Genomic DNA, 21583 nt, shown 5'->3' on the forward strand with positions numbered 1-21583 from the left:
GAACTGCTACTCTTGAGATGTGCTGTGACAAGCATTCCTGGATTCCCAGGACGTGGCGTGGGGGACTGCATTGTACGTACCTAGTATGTATTTATTCCATTGTCTGCATTTTTATCGATTGTGTCCACATGGCAAGTGTTTGGATATGTGGAGTTGGAGGAGTTATTTGTGAGATAACGGCACACGGTATATCCTAACTAGAACATTAAGCTCATCGATTTTCCCCTTTAAAAGGTTGGGGCCTTCAGAGCTGCAGCTGCGGTTCGCACTGTGATTGCGCCCTCGGATTCTCCGCACCTGCCGGGCGCCGGCACCTGGAGGCCACCTGGAGGCTCGCGGCGGCCGGAACTCAGCAAGATGGTGGCGGCGGCTTCCTCAGAGACGCACCCAGGAAACGCGGGGAATCGGCCAAGTCACCCCGGGGTGCCCGGGGTCCGTCCGGCTGCGCACAGTGGGAAGGTAAGCCGGCCAGGGGGGAGGGCGGCGCGGAAACGTCAGGGGTCCCACCCTGAGGTAAACGGCGCCCAAGGCGGGGGGCCTGGGGAGGGGTGCCCTGTGGGAGTGTGCGGTGGAGAAGGTTCCAGAAGGAGAAGGGGCAGGGAGAGTACGGGTGAGGCCTGTGGAGGGGCCTGGTGCCTCTCGCACGCGCGTGAAAGGCGACGGCGCAGAGGTGGGCACGGGCGTTGGCCGCTTGTCTCCCCAAGTCCCTGGGCCGGCCCAGCTCTAGCCCTTGTGGACATCTGGGGGGCGAAGCAGCGGATGGAGACATCTCTGTGTGTGCGTCTCTCGCCATCGCTGTCCACCTCAGCGTCCGCTGACTTAGGTGCTTGCTGTGAAACTTGGTCTGGCCAGTGGTTCAGCTTGCTTTTCCTCCCACCCCGTTGAAGGGTACCTGAGGTCTTCTCTTGGTTTTGGGGAGCTGACTGGCTTGTCTTGGAGGGACATCTGGGTATGTTTTTCAAGTTCGCACGGGAGTCGGCAATGAAGCTGTCCCACAGTCTTGCAGCATGTGCTCCAAGGCCAGACCACACCGAAAGTTTGCATGATGCATCTCTTGGTTCTAGAAATTTCCATGCTTTCATTTAACTCCATTTTTTTTTTTTTTAATGTGCTTTCATTTATCTTTGGATTGAAGAGCTTCTTTTCAACCTTTCTGTCTTGCAGCCCTGCTGGTGACAGACTGCTTCGGCTCCCTGGGTGCTCTTGTTGTCTGTGGTTACACCGCATGGGTGGGAGGGTCCTGGTTCTTTTAGGTGCTGAGTCCTGATCTGTGGGCATGCAGAGTCCTCTGGGAGATGCCTCTGTCCCCTCTGGCCCTCCTCCCCGGCCGTTGGATCAGGAGGTGCTGTGGCCGCTTGGCTCTGTGTGTGCTGGTTGGGTTCCTGGGGAGCAAGTAGGAGGTGGAGTTTGGACTGCGAAGTGTTCATCACACTTGTGAAAGGGGTAGGCTGAGGAAGGATTTGACTGTGACTCAGAACTGGGGTCAGGGCCAACGCACTCTCTCACCTCACGGGGCTGTGAAGCAAGACCTGCCCGTTGGGACGTCCCAGCTACAGCCAAATGTGTGCAGCCTGATACCGGGCTTGTAAGATGTGAGCTTGAACCCAGGGCCTGTCCCCGCTAGAGCGGTCAGCAGAGGGCGCCCTGCAGCCTGCGCGCCCACGGCTCCTGGGCACGTTGATGCTGGGTGGAGACTGGCTGCACCGCTCTCTGCCACGAGGGGGCGCTTGAACTCCTCGGAGCAGCATTCTTGGTGTCCCCTCCTGGTACCCTGACGGTACACACCCTGGGGTGCACTGTCCCACAGGGAACGTCCTCAGGCCGGAGCCTTTTACTTCTCTAAATTTTCCGTCTGCCCAGCTTGGCTTCCCTGGCGCAGTGTGCAAGCTCATTGGCTGCTAATCCCTTCCCACCAGTTTTCCATTCTACTTCTGGAAGTTGTGTTTACCACTTCTACAAGTTCTACTGGATTCCTGTTTAAAGATGGTTTCCGTCTGTGTGTCTGTCTACGGGTTGCGGTTGAAGCTGGGAGCTGCACACTTGGTCTCCGTCTCCGACATGGGGGACAGGAGCCGACAGCCCGAGGCATCAGGGCTGACTCCCTGGAGTGAGGAGCCGGAGCCAGGTACTGCGAGGTGGGCATCTTAGCCAACATCGTAACAGTTATGCCAAATGCCTGTCGTGATTCTTCTTTTTTTTAAAAAAAGATTCCAGCTTATTGTTCAACAACATTGTTTCACACATACATCAGACAAAAATATGGAAAGCTTCACGAATTTGCGTGTCATCCTTGCGCAGGGGTCATGCCAATCTTCTCTGTATTGTTCCAATTTTAGTAAATGTGCTGCCGAAGTGAGCACCGTGATTCTTCTTTTTTTTTACTCTTCTGTATCTCCCTTCAGTATGTTCCCATTTTTCTTTAAATTCTTGAGTACCCCGGATGTATTTGTAACAGCTGTTTTAAAGCTATTAGGTCTGATAATACCATCAGCTCTGTCATTTATTTTTTTCTTTTTAATTTGAAAGACCCAGAGACAGAGTAAGCAAGGAGAGGAGAGAGGAGCCATCCATCTGCTAGTTCATTGCCCAGATGGCCACAGAAAGGCCAGGAGCTTCATCGCGGTCTCCCATGGGGGTTCGGGGTCCTTGTCACTTCACTGCTTTCCCTGGTGTATTAACAGGAAGTCAGATCTGATGTGGGGCAGCCTAGACTCGAACTGGCGCCTATGAAGGGATGCCAGCCTTGTAGGCAGAGGCTTATCCCATGGCACCTCAGTACCTGTCTGTGTTAATTTCTGGTCTGTTTCTGCGGCCTGAGTTTTCTCCTGGCTATGGTGTCTGGCTGCTGTGAGCCGTCACTGTTGTGCACAGGTGGCCCAGCTGGGTCCTGCCATGCCCTGTGTTTCTGTGGGCTTGTTTGCATCTCTAATACATGGGACCAGGAGGGGCCTTTGAGGTGAGGCCAGCTTGGGCTTTGTTTAAAGGCACAACCTCTTGGGAGGTGGCCCTCTGCTAAGCACCCCCGTGTTCAGTGGGGCCTGTGCTCCTGGCTGGACCTCCAAGATGCTGTGAGCCCTGGGGAGTTTTCAGCTGTCACTCCCTACCTTAATGGAATGTCACCGAGGCACCCAGCATCAGGCCCACACTGGGCATGTGCAAACCCCGGCAGTCCTGCCTCTGCTGTGCTGTGTCATAGAGGCTGTGGCTTCTTCGGCCTCCCAGGAGCCTGTCCTGTCCCTGTGCTCTGCATGAGTCCCCTGCTGGCCCTGCAGCGGGGAGCCCAGCCAATGCTTGGGTTTCCCTTCCTGCCCAGGGACTGTGGTGTCTGGTGCCAGAGAACAGGGCTTTCCAGGGGAAGCAGAGGGCAGTCTGGTTATTTTTGCAGGGCTAGTAGTCCTTTGCATGTTGAAAAAAAAAAGTCATGCTAATAAAGAATCTGTGTTTTCCTGTTTTATTAAGAGTTGTGGGGGCTGTGGGTGAAGTCACAGTAGGTGGTGTCTCTCTCTCTCTCTCGCTGAGAAGGAGGGAGCAGCCACCCATCCCAGTGTGGATGACCATGGGGTCTGGACAAGCCCAGAGAGGTGACTCGTGTAGAACTCTGCTCTGCCGTCTGCAGAAACCTGGGCTCCTCCGCCTGCCCCATGCCCAGTGGCCGGTGCCAAGAGGGCTGGCTTAGGCAAGTGCAGACACGTCTAGGCTGGAATGTCGGTGTGGAACTGTGGCCGTGTCCGGCTCTTCTGTTACAGCAGCGTGCCAGCCTGCCAGCCTGTCTGGGCTGGGAGGCCAATTCAGGTGACACGCTGTGGGCCCAGGGACATGTCAGTCCTGGCTGCCTGGCTCATGGCTGGCCCTCCTCGCCCTCACCCTTGCCCAGTGGCTGCTGCCGAGCTCATGGCTGGCCTTCCTCGCCCTTGCCCAGTGGCCACCACAGGGTGGCTACCCTGCCTTATTTCAGGGGCCACAGACGACAGAACGGTGTGTCTTCAGATGGACAACGGTCAGCTCCCAGGTGTGTCAGGCCCCAGCAGGGGCCAGTAGGCCCGCTGTGGTGGCGCCTTGAGGGTTCCGGAGGTGGGAAAGGGTCCGCTTTCTCCTCCTCGGAGCTTCGTTTTGGAGGGACAGCTGCCCAGGCGTGGAATGTCTGGCTGCCTTCCAGAATGTCTCCAGAAACGCGTTATCGTGGTAAATGGACCGTTAAGTAACGGTGATACGGTCACCGTCCGGCCTGTCCAGGTCAGTGGCCATTGGCAGCGTCACTGTCATGTGTCTTAGAGTTCTGTCGTCTTCCCAAACTGCAACTCTCTCCTCAATTCATGCCAACTCCTGCTTCCTCCTTCTGGGCCCCTGGCACCCCCAGGCCCTCCTCTGTCTCCAACTCTCGCCACCCTGGGGCCTGCATCTGAGAGGACTGGCAGTATTTGTCCTTCTGACCTGGGGTTATTTTACTTCAAGTCGCATCCATGCTGGGGTGTGTCACAGCCTCCTGCCGAGTGATCTTGCTGTGAATGTTGGTGTGTGTATGTGGTTGAGTCCCCATTTTGATGATGATGTTGTTGTTGAGTCTTTTGGGAATACACCCAGAAATGAAATTGCTGGGACATATGGTAATACTATTTCCTTTTTCTGAGAAACAGCCAACTGCTTTCCAGCGCAGCAGTGCCTCTGTGCCAGCATGCTCACCCTTGTTATTTTGCATACATGCAGAAAAGCCAAATGGTTTGAATTGGTGCATGCTGGAAAGTTAGTTATTCTCTTATTTCTGTAGTCTTCCAGTGTCTTGGTTCCTAAGCATTATTCTAGAAGGTTCTGTGCATCCCTGTGCTCATTTCTGCCTCTTTGTATGGACATGGTGGTCTGCTTTAGCCTGTTTGCTGGGAGAATCTGAAGTCAGTCCCACAGTCCCACATGTCAGCTTCCTCCTTTTGTGTGGCTCCCGGGCACTGTGGTGCAGGTACACGGGCAGGTGTGGGCAGCACCACCGGAGCGTGGTGCTCACATGTGCTGCCGTGTGGTTGCTGGAGGAGGCAGCTTCCTTCAGGCAAGTTCTAGGGAAAACCTACCACTGCTTGGGTCATTTAAAAATCAGCTGGGCCACTTCCTAAGTGGCTGCGACAGTGGAGGCCCAAGCTGGGAGCCAGGAACACTGGCCAGGTTGCCTGTGGGCAGCAGAAACCCCAGAACCTGGGCACCACTCACTAGTAGGCAGCTGGCATGGGACGCAGAGCTGGACATCGAACCCAGGAACTCCAACATGGGGTACAGGTACCCCAACTGCCAGGCTGGACGCCTGCCCCTCCCCGAGCCCCATCCCTTCACAGCGCTCCTGCTCTCTGGCCTCCTCTGGCTTAGGTCTTCCATAGGTTCACTCTCTCTTTCTAGCTCTCCTTTCTTGGACATCCAAGCTAAGCACAGTTCTACCACTGGTGAGCAGTGGGGCTGGGTTAAAGGCCCAGGCATGGAGAGCCCTGCTCTGAGCTGCTGTGCTCCAACCAGGTTCCCGGGGAAGCAGGTGCACTGTAGTCTAAAGGCTGAGGGGTCGAGCGGGCGCCCAGCACTCTTCTGTAATTAAACTTGGTTTGAGACGATCGTGGATCCCCTGCCCAGTTCCTTAGGAACGCCTCAGCCTCTGCTCCCGGCTCAAGCAGCATGTGCACAACCGTGGAAGCACAGCCTCATTCGGGAGTGTGAGCCTGTGGCTCCTGCTCCCTGCACCGGCTAGCCGGATGTCCTGCTGGGGGTGGGGGACTGGGAAGCCAGGGTTGGGGTGGGCTTCAGGGCTGGCCTAACCAGGGCCCAGGGCACAGCTATGCTGTCCCTGACCCAGTTCTATCTGCTGGCCTTTTCCCTTCCATGGAGTGAGCTTCGTGTGGATGCCAGCCAGCCCCAGGGCGAATGTTACCTCCAACCAGAACTGCTCAGCAGGTCCTGCCTGGCTGTGGTCATGGGTGTCCCTAGGGTGTGTACTCTCCAGGGTACACCTTTGGTTCCTTTCTGTGGTCAGTGCCTGACTTGTCTGACAATGTGAAATTTGTAAACAGTATCAGTACATATTGTATTACGACATGGGTGATGAACAGGATCTGGGGGCTGTCATGGGCAGAACTGTGGTTTCCTGGCATATCCATGTCTGAATCCTAGAGCTGGCAAGTGTGTGAAGTCACATGTCACAGGGGAGTTAGGGCTGTACATGGCCCTAGGTGGTTAACCGGCAGACCTTGACCAGGGAGGGTCTACTGCATGGTGCCTGTGGGCCCCAGGTGATCACAGGGCCCCTGCGGGGGAAGGCCCCCCGAGAAGGAGGGGGAGATGGAAGCACATCAAGGCCATGCAGTTGTGGGCTTTCCCGTCAGAGGAGGGGCCAGGAGCCGAGCGCCGGCAGCGCGCTCTAATGCAGGGAGAAAGCCAGGGCCTGGGCTCTCCCCACAGCCTGCCTTTGTCAACCTTGATTTTAACTCATTGAAGTCCCTTGAGGTCTCTGAGCCATTGGCCTGTAGGGGACTGAATCCCCCAGCTACACTATGGTTGCTTACAGCTGAGGCAGGGAGGCCTGGGCCCTGTAGCATCTTGCCTGCTCTGCTGGGCAGGGTGCTCACCCCTCAGAGAGGGTAACTTCACTCCACCCTCCCCTTCACTCCAGCCCCCTTTCCCTGCAGAACCTCAATGGGAGCAGGACCTGGTGTCACGTCCCTCTGTCCGGCACAGCATCCAGGGCAGACAGTGGGCTCGGGAGGTGCTGATCCTGCAGCTGATGCTCTGGCATCTTCCGTCATGCTTGTCTGCCCTTGGAGACGCTCCTTACAGCCAGGGTGGCTTCCTGCTGTGCTTGGGTGTCCCAGGAGCACCTTGCTCCATGTTGAGCACCCACAGGTGCTCCCTGGCTGGAGGTGCTGGCTCCACAGCCAGCAGGAGTCAGTGACCACGGAATTCTCAGCACCGCAGGCCGAGTGTGGCTTTTCTTGTCCACCAGAATAAGAGCTGCAGGGGAGGAGGGGCTGGCTAAGCAAATCAGACTGCCCCGTGATAGGAGACTGCAGGTGCTAGAAAAAAACAAAACAAACAAATAAAAAAAAAACCAGCCATTTTGTGCACCAGTATGGAACACAGTCTATAGCATACATCCTTGACCATGAGTGGGTCAGAGCCATGCTATATGTAAAAAGTCAGGGGAGTATGCCTTTACAGGGGGTTCTTCAGAAAGTTCATGGACTATAGAATTAAAAGCTAAGCTTATTGTAATGTAAAAGCATTGAAGTCTGTGCATATGAGGAACCTTCACGAAGTCTGCAGTGGTTCTGACATCATGGCATAAGGGGTCAGTCACTACCTACAATGCCAGCATCCTGTAAGGGCACGGCTTTGAGTCCTGCTCCACTTTTTAAAAAGATTTATTTATTTTTTTTTTTTTATTGCAAAGTTAGATATACAGAGAGGAGGAGAGACAGAGAAGAAGATCTTCCGTCCCATGATCCACTCCCCAAGTGACTGCAATGGTTGGAGGGGCGCCAATCCGAAGCCAGGAGCCAAGAGCTCTTCCAGGTCTCCCACGTGGGTGCAGGAACCCGTCTTTGGGCCGTCCTCGAGTGCTTCCCCAGGCCATAAGCAGGAAGCTGGATGGGAAATGGAGCTGCCGGGATTAGAACCGGCGCCCATATGGGATGCCAGTGCGTTCAAGGCAAGGACTTTAGCCTTAGGCCATGGCGCCGGGCCCTGCTCCACTTCTGATCCAGCTCCCTGCTAATGTGCCTGGGAAAGCAGTGGAACATGGGCTAAGTGCTTGGGCCCCTGCATCCATTTAGGAGACATGGAAGAAGCTTCTGGCTGTTGGCTTTGTCCTGGTCTGGAGTGAGCCAGCTAATGGAAGGTCTCTCTCTTCCTGTCCCCTTCGTTCCCTCCCTCTCTCCCTCCCTCTCCCCTCCTTCCCTCCCTACTTTTTCTCTCCCCCACCCTTTCATCCTCTTTTCTCTTTCTCCTCTCTCTTGCATCTCTCTTTTTGGAATTAAGTCTTTCAGATAAAAATAAAGTAAATCTTAACAGGTCATAGAAATGCATATTATGGAAAATTATGTATTGACGTCTATATATTTTTTTTGGTGTCAGAATGCTCTTATGTTTCAATTCATCTTCCATGAACTTCTGAAGCTTTGTAGATCATTTACAATTCCCTTAGCTCAGTACATCAAGGAAATTAGGCAGGGGCCCCGGAGGTCAGCAAGTCCTCCCCTCAAGGGCCTTGGGCTGCACAGGAAGCAGCTGCAGATACCCCAAAATGCATGGGTGTGGCTGGGTGCCTGAAAAATGTCGCTGTCATCTACATAAGCAAGTGGCAGTGGACTGACAGTAAACCAACATAAATGCTGAAGATCTGAGAGAGACAGAGACGGCAATCAAACAGCTAAGAAGTGACTGGGGCTTGTCAGTACTTGCAGGCAGCATTTACCCCTTGCAGTGGGTGACAGTCCTCTCACCACCCCAGGCACCAGGGACTGAGTCCTCCCCCTTGGTGGAAATAGCACACATCCTCTTAACAGATGGTGACTTTGGAGAGAAGGTTGAAGTATCAGTTAGCAAATCCTGGGCTGCAGGTGTGGCTCACGGGGGCCTGAACAGGAAGGAGCATATGTCACAACCCAGGTGCCTGGCTGCTTGGTTTGGTGGCTTGGTGGCATCCTCCAGGCCCTGGGTTCTTCTCATTCTGTCATGCCCCAAGGACCATGGGCAGTTGGCATTGCTCCTGGGAACAGGTCAACTTGCAGATCCTGAGCAGAGAACAGCTGTTCCCTGGTCCTCCCTCTATGTCTCTTTCAAAGAGCAAGAAAGGAGGATGTTGGTGAGGAGGGTGCCGGTGCCGGAGGCTGCATTGCACTGAGTGCTGGTGAGTGGAGAGGTGGCGTCAGGCCTGACTGATGCTGTGGGCAGGCCCTGGTCTCTGTGCAGGGGCATGGCTGTGGAGCCCACTTGACTGTGTCAAGGAAGCAGGGAGACTTGACCCTGTGTGGCAGGGCCTCCTGTTTCTTGGTGAACCCCCACTCCCACTGGGCCTGGGTTGAGGAATCAGAGCCATCTGGGTGGTTGCTCTCTAAGGAACACTGGTGGAGTGGCTCCCTCGTGGGCTTTCTGGTCATTGGTTTTGGCTGCCTGGTCAGGCACCAGGCACCTCGCTTTCTGACCCTGCGAGCAGGGGCTGGCATCCTTTGCCCCAGGCTGCCTGGGACTTGCACTGCTCTTCTAACAGTACCATCTCCTTCCACACCGGGCTTCCTGATGTGAGCCCTACTGGCTGTTGGCACCTGCTCCTGTCCTGGTGGCAACAGGGATCTGTGGACCTCAAACCCTGAAACCACATCACTGTGCATGGACACCTGGCTCCCGCTGGGTCTTGGGTAGTCAGCTGCATCCCCTTTCCTGACATCTTTCTGGGCTTCAGCTCTCCTGGGATCAGGGCTACCTGGTGCCCCTGCCACAAGTTGACAGTGAATTGCAGTAAGAAAAGCAAGATGAAAGCGGTTTTTTGTCAGTAAAAATTTATGTTGCAAGTTCAAAGTTAAAGCCTTCACTCATTATGAAGTCGATCTGAGAACAATGACGCTCTCCAGTTGAACACAAACTGAGTCTTGGAGGGCAGACAGCTGCAGGCTCTGTCAGCCTCAGCATCCAGATGCTTCGCCATCGTGTGGCCTTGCCTTGCGTCCGACAGTCCTGTGTCACCACCGTGAGAACCGGCGGCTGGAGGAGGCTGGGGGAGAGCCTGCCGTGCAATTTTGGGACAGCCATCTGTTCCAGCAGGAAAAAGGAAACCATTTCATAGTTGGATCTCTGACAGTGTTTAACCTGCAAGGGGCAAGGGCAGGTGACTTTTAGTTACAAAGAAAGCCAGATAGGAAGCACCCAGAGCTTAGCCTGAGCACCACAGCAAGGAAGTTGCCTGTTACGTGATGATGTGGCGAGCTGGGTCAGGTGCTTTCCCAAGCCTTGCAGCCTGTGTTTGGGTCTCGGTGGAGGGCATTCTGTCCTCTTGACACGGGCTTGTCCTCCAGGGTGAACCAGCTCAGGGGCCCCGAAGACCACAGCTCCGGGCACAGGCCATCTGCCTTCTACTGTCCTCTCCTGGAATTCCCTGGAAGGCTCGGCTCTCACTGCCCAGCCAGACCGCTCACCGGGTAGCAGTGGTGGTTGTATCCTATCTGCCTCACGTCTCCCCCTTCCCTGCAGGTGCCCATCGGGGAGGCCCCCCGCATTTGCTCCTCAGCCCCTGGAGGAGCCAAGGGACTGCGCGTGGAAATGAAGACACATCTCAGGCCACACGCAGGTCTCCACGTGTGTCCCTATGAGCCCGGAGTCTCGGAGAGCACTGGTCTCCTTGAGGGGGCACTTTGCTGCAAGAAGCACTGATGGCCACACTGCTGACAGTGACAACAATGATGATGGCAGCTGAAGCGTTTTATTGCTTTTCTATTTAACAGGTATTTTGTTTACTGTTTTCCTACTCAGTCCTCACACCGACCCTGTATGTAAAGTACGTTGTGTTTTCTTCCCCATTCTGCCAACAAGCTGCTAGCCAAGTTGAGCTGGTACCTGGGCCTAAAGCATCTAGATAGGGGCACTGGCACATGGACAAGACTGCCCTGATCCAGGGAAATGTGATACCTTCTAGTACGTTCCAGCGGGTGGACCAGGAACAGTGATTGTGAATCCCAGGGAGGTTACCCTTGACCTTGACCACCAGCAGTCAGCACACTCGGCTTGGAGTAACTGCTCAGTCTGCAGTCAGGAGAACCCATAGGTGACAACACTCCCAGAGGGAGAGGAAAGAGCTGCTTGAAGCCCAGCTCCTAGCTCTGCTCAGAGATGTTGCCCTCATCTGCCACTCAAAGTCTGGACTCTGCAAGGAGACACTTGGGGTGCACAGATGGGGCTTTGCCCTCGTAGAGTCTGGTCTACTCCAGGACAGCCAAACCTGGTTTCCTGGTCAGTTGAGTAATCGCTCCTTCCAGAAGTGCTTTGTGCCATGTGAACTTCCAAGATGCAGTTGAGAGAAAACAGCCATTGACATACATCCTTAGAATTCACTGTGCTCCCAGACCTCACATACAGATAGTAGTAAACCAGGTGGGTTTCTGATGTGTCATCGAAATGTCCCTGGAGGATGTGTTTGATGACTCTCTGTGGGTTGACAGCTGTGGCACCATCCTTGTCTCCAGAACCAGGAAGGGTATCTGAAGGCTGGGGCCTAGAAGGCAGCAGCAGGTGGAGCCCTGAAGTCACTTCCTGTCCCCTCACTCCAGAGCCTGTTCTGTGCCTGGATTGGCTGATTTGGACCAGTTCTGTTCAGCCAGCACCAGCCCACAGAAGTCACATTAGTGTGAGAGACGATGGAGGTAGCCTGGGCAAGCCCTACCCAGGATCCTTAGTACCAACCCTGAGAGGGCCTGGGCCTGCATGCGCAGGGGCTCAGCTCCGAGCGAAGTCTCTGCTCACTGCTGTCTGTCAGCAGCATGTCTCGGCCAGCCTGATTCTGGGCAGTGTTGTAGAATGTATAAGACCTAAGACAGCATGGATTCCGAAGAGAGACGCCTGACTTGAACATCCCTATCCCAGACAATCCCTGCTCAGGGACCAGTTCCTAACACCTTGTCCTGCCAGGGGTTTGCCCGAGTCCCAGCATCACTCAAGTAGCACCAGGGAGCAGTGTGTGTCCTGTGACATCCTGTCACTTCCTACTCCCCCCGACTTTTAGCTCCACCCACTTTTCCTAGCCTTAGTAGCAAACCCTGTGTTCCAGGCAATCCGGCCCCGCGGGGAGGCCCCAAACATGCACAGCCTTTTCCGGTGCTGGGCCTCTGCTTAACTGTTTTTGTGTCCTAACCATCAGCTGCATCTAAGAGATCATGGCCAGATAAGAGGCTGCAGCAGAATGAGACGTCCCCACCTCTTGTCCCCCTCTGGTGGCCATTCTAGCTGTCCCACCCACAGGGTCTCAACTTTCCCCATCCCTCCCGGCACCAGCATAACCTTCAGGCAGGAGCCCCTACACATGCAGCGTGCGTATGTCAGTGTCGGCTGGGTGCCCAGGCACTGCGGCAGGGCCTCTGACAGGGGTGGTCTTCCTGCTAACTGCCCTCATCCACCAGGTCTGAAGGCGGGGGGATGAGGTCCCGGGGGTTCATCCTGGCCACCAGGCAGACGTCGTAGCTGTCATGCATGAGGACGTTGACGGCCACCACGTTCCACTGGTTTTCCCAGGGGTCCAGCTCCAGGATTTCCTTGGAGATAACCTCATGGCGATCTGAACAACAGCAAAGGAAGAGCACAGTGTTAAGGCCCTCATCGGTCAGTGAGCTGGCTTCCTCTTAACGGCGTCAAGCGCCAGAAACGTATTAACAGCTGAATAGAGATGCTCTAAATGCAACATCCTGAATGCTTCAGAAGCCCGAGTCCCAGCATCACTCAAGTAGCACCAGGGAGCAGTGTGTGTCCTGTGACATCCTGTCACTTCCTACTCCCCCGACTTAAGTTTCGGGTCAGGTGCTAGTGTTCAGCCAAGACCAGCTCAGCAGGGCACAGAAAGCACCTGGCCCTGGGCACTTTGCAGAGAGTATGGGACCAGGATAGCTGACAGGTGTTTTCAGGGTTCAGGAAGATGTGTGGGGACAGTGCAGTGTTCCACACAAAGCAGTGGCCAGCTGTGGCCACTCTCAAGTCTTCTCAGACCAGGAGAGTTGGGGGCCACTTGTACCCCTGACCCCATGTACCTTTCAGTCAGTCACCTGGTGCTTGAGGAAGCACATGTGCCGTGTGCCTGAGAGCTCAGCTAGAACAGACACAGTGACGGATGAGACGTTGCTGGGGCAGGTCCCTGTGTTGGGAGAAGGGGTGTCCCAGCCACCGGGATGGGGTTTGAATCCTGGCTGTGCCATTTGGAATCTGGTGACTTTGTACAAGTTACTTCATTTCTCTGTGCCTCTTACTTCTCACCTGTAAGATGGATCTAATCTTGGTACCTGCCTTGCAGGACTGATTTTAGGATTATCTGAGTATTTTCATACGCGCCCATGGGAAGCCTCGAGAGCCTGTTAAGATGAACGTTACAGAAATACTAGTCTGATGGGAGTCTGGGCCAGGTGGGAACAAGAAGCCAGGAGTTGCTTTTGGGTGAGCACAGAGGCCCATGTATTTGATCCATCCTCTACTGCTTTCCCAGGTGCATTAGCAGGGGACTGGATTGGAAGTGAAGCAGCCAGTGGTTGAATCAGTGCCCATACGGGATGTCCACATTGTAGGCAGCAGCTTAACTCACTATTCCATAGAGCTAGCCCCTAGACAATTCTGTTTGTATCACAATCTCTTATGTGAATAACAATTCCTACTTCTTGGACACTGTTAGGCGCTTTCGATGTATTAGCATTTATTCCTCTGAGCAATCATCTGAGGAAGATTCATTATTTTCTCAATTTTGCAGAAAAGCTAACCCATCCAGAGAAGCTCATTAACTGGCCCGAGGGTGCAGCTGCTGACTGGTGGTCCTGCTGGGAAGAGAATACCAGCGGGACAGAGGCGTCCCGAGACAGCTGGCTCCGAAGTGAGTGCTGGGGAGGAATCATGTTTATTCTGCCAGCCGTGAGGCTGACATCAGGGGGGCCTCCACTTAACGATGGAGGGGGAGGTATCCGTGGGAGAAAGGCTTCAATATTGCATTCGTTTTCAAGTACTTGAGAAGAGTAAGGAGATGAGAGAAGCAGCATGTTTGTCAGGGGCATAGATAAAAAAGGGTCCAAGCTGCAGTGGCCAAACGGGCTTCGTTCTTGCTGGCTCGGTGCAGATGTGAAATAGCTAAAGGCGAGTGAACGAACCAACCAGCTGGAGATCCAAAGCAGAATTAGTATGGTTTTGATTGGGTTGACGTTGAATTCAGAACTGGAATTGGGATGGGATAGCCATTGCACGGGTTTTCTAAACAGAGCATGGTATGTTTTCTCAAATTGGGGGTTTAAGCGAGTATTTTTTTTATTTGTTTCTTTTTTGTTTTTAATCTCCCAGTGCAATTTGTTTTTAAAAACGTGTCATCACTGAGACTAGGGAATTAGACCAGACCTCTCAACTCCAGTGCAAAGCCTGAGTGCTAGGCACGGAGTACTTTGGAGCAAGGTGGAAAATCCAGCTGGGAGTTGATTATTTTTTATTTTTTTTAAATGGGTGCTTAGTTCATTTACTTAAAATTTTCAGTGTTTTCTAATACTACCTGCTCCACATTTTCTTCTGCATGTTGGTTTTTAGAAGATCCCCAATTTCAAATTTTAGGAAGCCAAGGTCGATTTAGGAAGCCATTTATAAACTTCCAGTTGGGTGTTCGTGAGTGTCAACATGCATACTAGCCTGTCCTTTTGTTGTGAATTTCTAACTCACCTATTTTATAGATAGGACGTGTAGCTCCTGTAACTTCTACTTTGGGAAATATATTGAAATTTGCTTTTGCCTTAATTTATGATTACCGATACTGGAAGTGTTAGAGAGGAATGGCCATTTTTGTGTGTGTGTTTGGCACAAGTTTCTGTGTTTCAATGAAATTAAACGTTCAGTGCTGTGTAAGTCCTTCATACAAGTGTGGTGAGAGACACTGCCTAGGTTAGCGGCCACTGGGCGGAGTGACTGACTGTTAAACCTGATTTTATTGAAATAGTGTGAAGTTGCCTCCCAGCCATGTGCCCCGGCATGTTGTGTTGGACAGCTCTTCTTTAGTTTTCATCTGAGTGGGTTGCACTTGTGTGAGACTGTGTCCTAGACTCCATGCGGGTTTTGTGGGTTTATCCTTTGTGTCTTTAGTGCCTTCTCCTTTGTTTGTTTCCAAGTTGTGCTACCAGGGCCTGTTGTGCCAGAGCACCTAGGAGCCATAGGGGAAACCACTATGGCTGGTGTCTGTGAGCCCAGGGCAGCTCAACCAGAAGAGCTGGGAGGGGGGGATTCCTGCTGCCCCTTCTGTTGCCTTCTCTAGTTGGCCATTGTACCAGCAGTGAGAGGTTGACCAGCCTCAGGGGATCAGGAAGACCTCCAGCCTCCCAGCAGGTGCAGGTACCACAGCCTAACAGGACTGTGAGAGGGCTGGCACCACAGGTGGTCACAGGTAGCCAGTGCCGCTGTCACGTCGTCCTGCTGGGTTCTGCCAGGGAAGCAAATAGCCCCTGCACTTGCCTGCTTGTTGATCGTCTGTCTGCTGCCAAGGAGAGTGGTCTTCAGTCTGCCACTGCCCAGATTGGCCTCTGCCCACCATGGGTCTCTGGGGAGGACTGTCTCTTGTGTTTAAGATATGGGTGTCTTCTGAGTTGTGGTTTGTTGTTGCCTTGAGGAGGTTTGTAAATCCAGAACAGGAGGGGCTCTGCCCCTGTAGCCTGGCCTCTTGCAAGATTGGAGATTGGTTGGCAACCTATCTAGGGCCACGGCCTGAAAGCTTGGGACACACTTACATATCTACTCTACCCTGTCTCATTTGATTTTTTTTCTCTTCCTTTTCATTCTATTTCCTGATTTTTTAAAAAAAGATATATATATATATATATACCTTTTGTGCATGTGTGTCCTCTGGTACCCACACCAGGATGGCTCTCTGAGGTCTTGGTTTTGTTCTGAATTAGAATGTACATGGACAAAGACCAGAGTGTGTGTCAACTGACCAGGCACCCTGCCCTGCCCTGTGGAGATGAAGGAGCCGCCTCTAAGTGACAGGGGCGTCAGCTGTCCCACTCAAGTGGCAAGAAGGGGTCATGACTGGCCCGCAGATGATGGCCTCAGCCAGTAGAGGAGGCTGCTGGTTCATTTTAAAAAGTGTCTGAGTATGTGAGGTTGCTTGTTAGTGGAGGGCAGCCTTTGGAAGATGCCGCCTGCTTCCGTTGGCTGCTCCCACGTTCCTGCATGCAGCAGGACTCCAGGTGGAGTGTGCTTACTGGACCAGTCGGCTGCTGAAGCAGGGACTGGCTAGGCTGTGGTTTAAAGAGACAGTGGAGTCTCACTGCAGCCAGAGACGGGGGCTGGAGTTCCTGTGGGCTGGGCCCGCTGTTTATCTTGTACCTGCAAGGTGACCTGCACCGCTTAACGTGAAGGATTTTTTCTAGAAACACCATAAGTGAATAAAGCAAAATGCATGCTTTGAAAGGGTCTCCTCTCCACTGTCTCAGTTGCAAAGGAAAAAGTAGTCATTTTGCAGTGAGAGGGGTAAGACAATACAGAGACCAGGTAATTGCAATGAACATTGCCGGCGGGATTTGCCTCCACATGTGGTGTCCTGAGCAGAGCGCAGCTGTCACATAAGTTACGTAAGATTACAGCCAAGAATACAAGACCTGGATTTAACCTCAAGGCGAGTCTTTAGACCTCAAAACAGGAACATGAAGGAAAATCATATTACTTTAAAATGTCTCTATTTGTAGGATAGAAATGTTCTGGATTTAAGAAAACTGAGGTGACGTGTCAGCAAAATGCAATGCCTGGTCACAGAGTGCCATGACCAGACCGTGCTTCGGCTTGTGTGTTGTAGGTGCATGGGTGCAGACAGCCACACCAACAAATGCCACAGCTGAGCCAGGGCTGAACAATCCAGACAAGGCCCAGTGTTAGCAAGGGGGTGGACCTGGCTGTTCACAGTATTATTATTATTTTTTTTATTGCTGCAGCTGTCTATGAGTCTGAAACGATCTCCAAGAAGAAGCTTTAACTAAGAGTTCCCCTGAGTTGTTCTTTCATGAGGTCACTCCGTTGCTGGCTCTCTCTGCCGCCTGAAGCTCAGTCAGCGGTTAAGTCCCTCAGATCAGGAAAAAGATCCTGTTGTGGGCTGGGCAGTCGCTGTCAGTCTCCCAGGGGTGCCAAGTCTCACACAACTACAAGGACCTACATATCAACTCTAGAGATGCAAGCATTGGCACAGCACAGAGCACTGAGCTGGAGTTCCCAGGCTCAGATGCATTCCAGGAAAAGGATGGGAAGCCCTGGGAAGCAGCGGCCCGAGTGGGATGAGAGGACGAGGGTTCGGTGTCACCCCCACGAGTGCAGTCTGTCCCTGCCGACCCTGGCGCCTTCCCGATGTCTCATGTGATTCTGGGTGAAGCGCAGGAAACCCTCACCATCTGAGGGTGGGTGGATAGGATGACGTAGACACGAGTGTCAGAGCCGTCAGCTGGCCCATCAGATGCCAGCCGTGTCTCCTGTGCCATCGCTGTTCCAGAACATACTGGCTACCTCCATCTGCTGCTCTTTGCTGAGGATTTTCTCTCTGCTCATGTTGAGGGGACAAATAGGAAGAAGCAGGAAGTGAGTCTGAGGACAAACATCTCTAATCCCTCACCCTTTGGGAGGGCCGTGCTGGGACCAAGCACTAGTGGCCACAGCAGGGACCTGTCAGATGCAGTTGGCTTCCTGTATCCTCTTTGGCTCTGGTTGCACTCAGACCCCGGCTTCGGGGTCAGACCCCAGAGGACGCCCAACGAAAACAGGTGATCCTTTGGAAACGTGGTTGGGACATGAAGTCAGATACTATGGAGGAGAGGGTGGGAGTGGGGCTGATGCTGGGGAGCCAGGAGCTTGTTCCTTTGCAGCTGGCTCACAGCTGGACCCAGTGAGCCTGCAGGACCTGAGGGTACAGGCCTTCAGCTGAGTGTCACCTTCCCCACAGCCCGTGCGTGCACCACCCAAGCCAGTGCTGCCATAAGAGAGCACGGTGGCTAGGCCAGAGTGTGGCCACATGGGGTGACGTAGGTGCTTCTGACACCTTGCATGGTGTCACGGAGGCCCCCGACAGGAACACAGATGGATGAGAGAGGAGAGCAGAAGGCAGACTGGGGAGGAGACGTGGGCCGAGCCGAGATCTGGATGCCTCCCTCAACAAGAGCCCGCGGCCCTCACGTTCCCGCTTGGCCTTGGCGGCTGGAAAATGAGCCAGACTTCCAGAAACGGCTCTTAGCTTAGGCTTCTGATGTAATTACTCCCTCCACTGACTACTCAGCATGTTTTCACTTCTATTGTCTCTATGTTTTCTCCATTCTTTCTGGACACAGAAGTGGTATACATAATGGCATGTACAGCATGTAATATGCTAAACATACACACAATACTTCAAAAAATGAATTAAAATCAGCTGATCTTGGTACACAAACCATTTTGAAATCTACACCGATGGAGGTGTTTTAAAAGTTATAGAAAATGTGTGTGATGAGAAAACCATGAATCTCAATGTTTTGCACCAAAATAAACCCATTTCTAATTCCATTTTCCAAGAAGTTTTGAGCAGACAGGCCATATTATATGAAGTTGCAAAGTAGCAAGTCTCCTCTAGAATATCGCAGGTCCTGCAGTGCATCCCCAGGGAGGGAGAAAGCCAGCGATGTCACAGTCATTCTCTCTCTCCTGGCAGTCAGGAGTCACAGTGTAAGATACAGCTGATGGTGTGGTGACTGCCACAGCACTGTCCCTGTCTCAAGTTTTTATGCTGAAAAATGTCTGACAGAGAAGATGAAAGAACAGTTCATGAATGCTGCTGTTTTCTACATCTAGGTTCAATAATAGTTAACATTTCTCACCCAGTGGCCATATACACACATGTACACACACGCACATATATGCATACACACGCACACAGTTTTCCTGGAACCCTTCGGAAGCAATTGGAACAACTATTCCACAGTACTCGGCAGATTGCTTCTACGAATGATGATATTATCCCTCATGATTCCAGAAGCCGTGCGTGATGAGACCTCCGAAAAGATAACACTAATTCTATGGCAGTAACTCACAAACTCAACCACCTGGGTTCTCATCTCCCCTCTGTCCCCGTGATGTCTTCTATTTTCAGACCAGCATCCAATGGAACATCACACGCTATGTTTGTTGCTGTGCCCCTTTCATCTCCCTTCATTTAGCATAACTCCCATCTCAGGATTTTCCTCCATAACCTGGATCGCTTGGTAAGTCCAGGCCAGTTTTCTTATGGAAGACATCCCGATCAGAATGTGTGTGTTATCACAGGAACCCTGACCTTGTTTCTTTCTTACTTCCTATAAATTGGAAGTCAAGTGTAGAGGTTTGATAAGAAGCAAGCTAATCACCACTTGGGTGGCATGAGGACAGATGGGCTTCATACTGTATTATCCGGGCGCCATAGTTGCTGACAATGCTGTAGTTCTCCATTGTTCTCATCACCACCAGCTTGTGATCTATTGGGCAGTGGTGCCTGTGACTCTCGGGTTCTTTATCACCTTTCAGTCAGAGCTCTTCGCATCCCTTTAGGGTTTTTGCTTGAACAGGTTGTTCAGTGACGGTTACGCCATGATGGTGATCTCTGTCCTTCTGTCAGATTTTCTACATTGATCAGCAGCGTTTTGTCCCAACTGAGTCCATTCTGACTTCTGATGTCTGAATGACTCCACGTTTGGGCAGTCACTGCCCCTGGTCTTTGCCACGCAGCCTTGCTCTATGGGGCTGATGAGGCATCCTCCACCCGCCTTGTAGCTTGCGCGCTCCAGACCTGGAGCAGGCTGTTCTCCAAGGGCACGGCCACGCTTCCGGAAGCTGGTGAACTCCATTATTCTGCTAATGTAGACATTTCTTCATTTTTCCTTCCATTAGCTCCTTTAGGGCTGCAGTAAAACACACTTGTACCTGTATTCTGGGGCTTGCTTGGGGTTATTACTTATAAGGCATTTGATAAAGGTCTGTTGAGTGAATGGAAACTAACAGACATTCAGCTAGGGAATTGGTCCTGACTGTGTATTAGGATAATCTGAAGCCCTTATGAAATTACATAGATAGGTAGATGGATACATGCATACATGCTCAGACCTCATCCCCAACTATTTTGATTTAATTTGGTATGGAGAGAGAGAGTTGAGCTTGCTGACAAACAATCTAGACCTTAGTAGACCTTAGGGTCAGAGTATCTAGATTGGAATCCTAAATCCGACATTTGCCTTCTGTGTGACCTGGCTAGGTGATCCCAGTTTCTGCTCTTATAAAACAAGGGTGGGAACAGACCCACACTGCAGAAAGCCATGAGGAAGGAAATAACACAGCTGCACCTGGCCCAGAGCCGCTGGCAGGTGACTGACAGCTGTCAGTTTTATTCTGCCCCCACAGTGTCAGGAATCTCACGGGATCCCCAGAATGGGCCACTTCTACTCCAAGACCCACCATTGGGCACTCTCCTGGTGGGCGGCTCAGCCCAGCTCCCCTCATTCCTTTCATATCCTGCAGCGACACGGAGTAGGGAGGCAGGGGATGAGCTGTCATTAATACATCACATCTCTGCTCAAGTTTCTAGTTCAGCAATTTTTAGTGTTTCACAAAGCCATGCAGCCACCGCCACCATGTGATTTCATATCTTCCTCATCCTCAAGATGAATCCCATAGTCCTCGTCAGTCACTGTTCTGGTCCCAACTGCCAGAAATGCGCCTTCTGTGTTTTTCTGGACATCATGTGGACTCCAGTCCTATGCCATGCAACCTCTAGTGACTGTTGTCTCTCACCTGGCCTGATTTTTCTGAGGTTTGTTGATAGAGGAGCGTGAATCAGCACCTCATTTACTGCTGAACAAATGACATTCCCATGGGTGAATGTGGACCAACACACACTTGTTTCTGTGTTTTGGCTGTTAGGAATACAGCTGCTAAGAATGTTCAATTTTGCCTGTGATGTTTTAATTTCTCATGGCATATAGCTGGGAGTGGAGCAGCTGGGAGTGGAGCTGCTGGGTCCCATGGCAAGGCTGTGTTTAGCCCTCTGAGGAACTGCCAGACCTGCTTCCTACAATAGCACTGTGTACTCTTCCGGCCAGCAGAGCTTGAGGGCCTTGAATCCTTGATCCTTGTCAACACTTGTTATCATCCGTCTTGGTTATTATAGTCACTAGTGACTGTAAAGTGGTAGTTCATGGCTGAGGGTGAGCCAACTGTCCATTTGCCTCCATTCATTGAAAGGATGTCTACATGTGCCTTATTAATATTTATTTATATATCCTAGATAGCAGTCTCTTTTAACATGAATAATTTACAGATATCTTCTTTTTTATTTTAAAGATTTATTTTTATTGGGAAGACAGATCAACAGAGAGAAGGAAAGACTGAGAGAAAGATCTTCCATCTACTGGTTCACTCCCCAAGTGGCCACAATGGCCGGAGCTGATCTGATCCGAAGCTAAGAGTCAGGGGCTTCTTCCAGGTCTCCAACACAGGTGCAAGGTCCCAAAACTTTGGCCCTTCTATACTGCTTTCCCAGACCACAAGCAGGGAGAAGGATGGAAGTGGAGCAGCTGAGCTGCAAACCACCCCCCATATGGGATCCCAGCACAAGGCAAGGATTTAGCCACTGAGTCATCACTCTAGACCCGGTAGATGCAATCTCTCATGTTGTGGGTTGTCTTCTGCATTTCTCAAGAGGATCTTTTGAGGCACAAAAGTTTGAAATTCTGATGTGCACAGAATCCGCTTTCATGTGTGATAACAGATTTAAGCCTATGCTTTTTTCCTCATCTTTTTATATTGTTTTCACTCTTATGTTTATGATCTTTATTTATTTGCCTGTTGTAGACTAGTGGTCCAGTGTCCTTGCTTT

The 21583-nt window shown here is 52.1% G+C and overlaps 1 protein-coding gene and 1 non-coding gene across 2 annotated transcripts in view; both read right to left on the minus strand.

The window, feature by feature from the left end:
- Positions 1–2253: 2253 nt before the first annotated feature.
- LOC121166186 lies at positions 2254–2360 on the minus strand. Its single transcript, XR_005885350.1, has one exon. It is a non-coding gene; the product is annotated as a U6 spliceosomal RNA (small nuclear RNA).
- Positions 2361–12106: 9746 nt separating this feature from the next.
- KBTBD12 (kelch repeat and BTB domain containing 12) overlaps positions 12107–21583 on the minus strand; it is a 42057-nt gene continuing 32580 nt past the window's right edge. The window contains exon 5 of the mRNA XM_040994916.1: positions 12107–12283. Coding sequence (XP_040850850.1) covers positions 12108–12283 — 176 coding nt within the window. The 3' untranslated portion in view covers position 12107. The remainder of the gene's footprint in view (positions 12284–21583) is intronic.

The sequence above is a fragment of the Ochotona curzoniae genome, unplaced genomic scaffold (assembly GCF_017591425.1).
Source record: "Ochotona curzoniae isolate NIBS_2020 unplaced genomic scaffold, NIBS_Ocur_1.0 contig_908, whole genome shotgun sequence".
Classification (NCBI taxonomy): Eukaryota; Metazoa; Chordata; class Mammalia; order Lagomorpha; family Ochotonidae; genus Ochotona; species Ochotona curzoniae.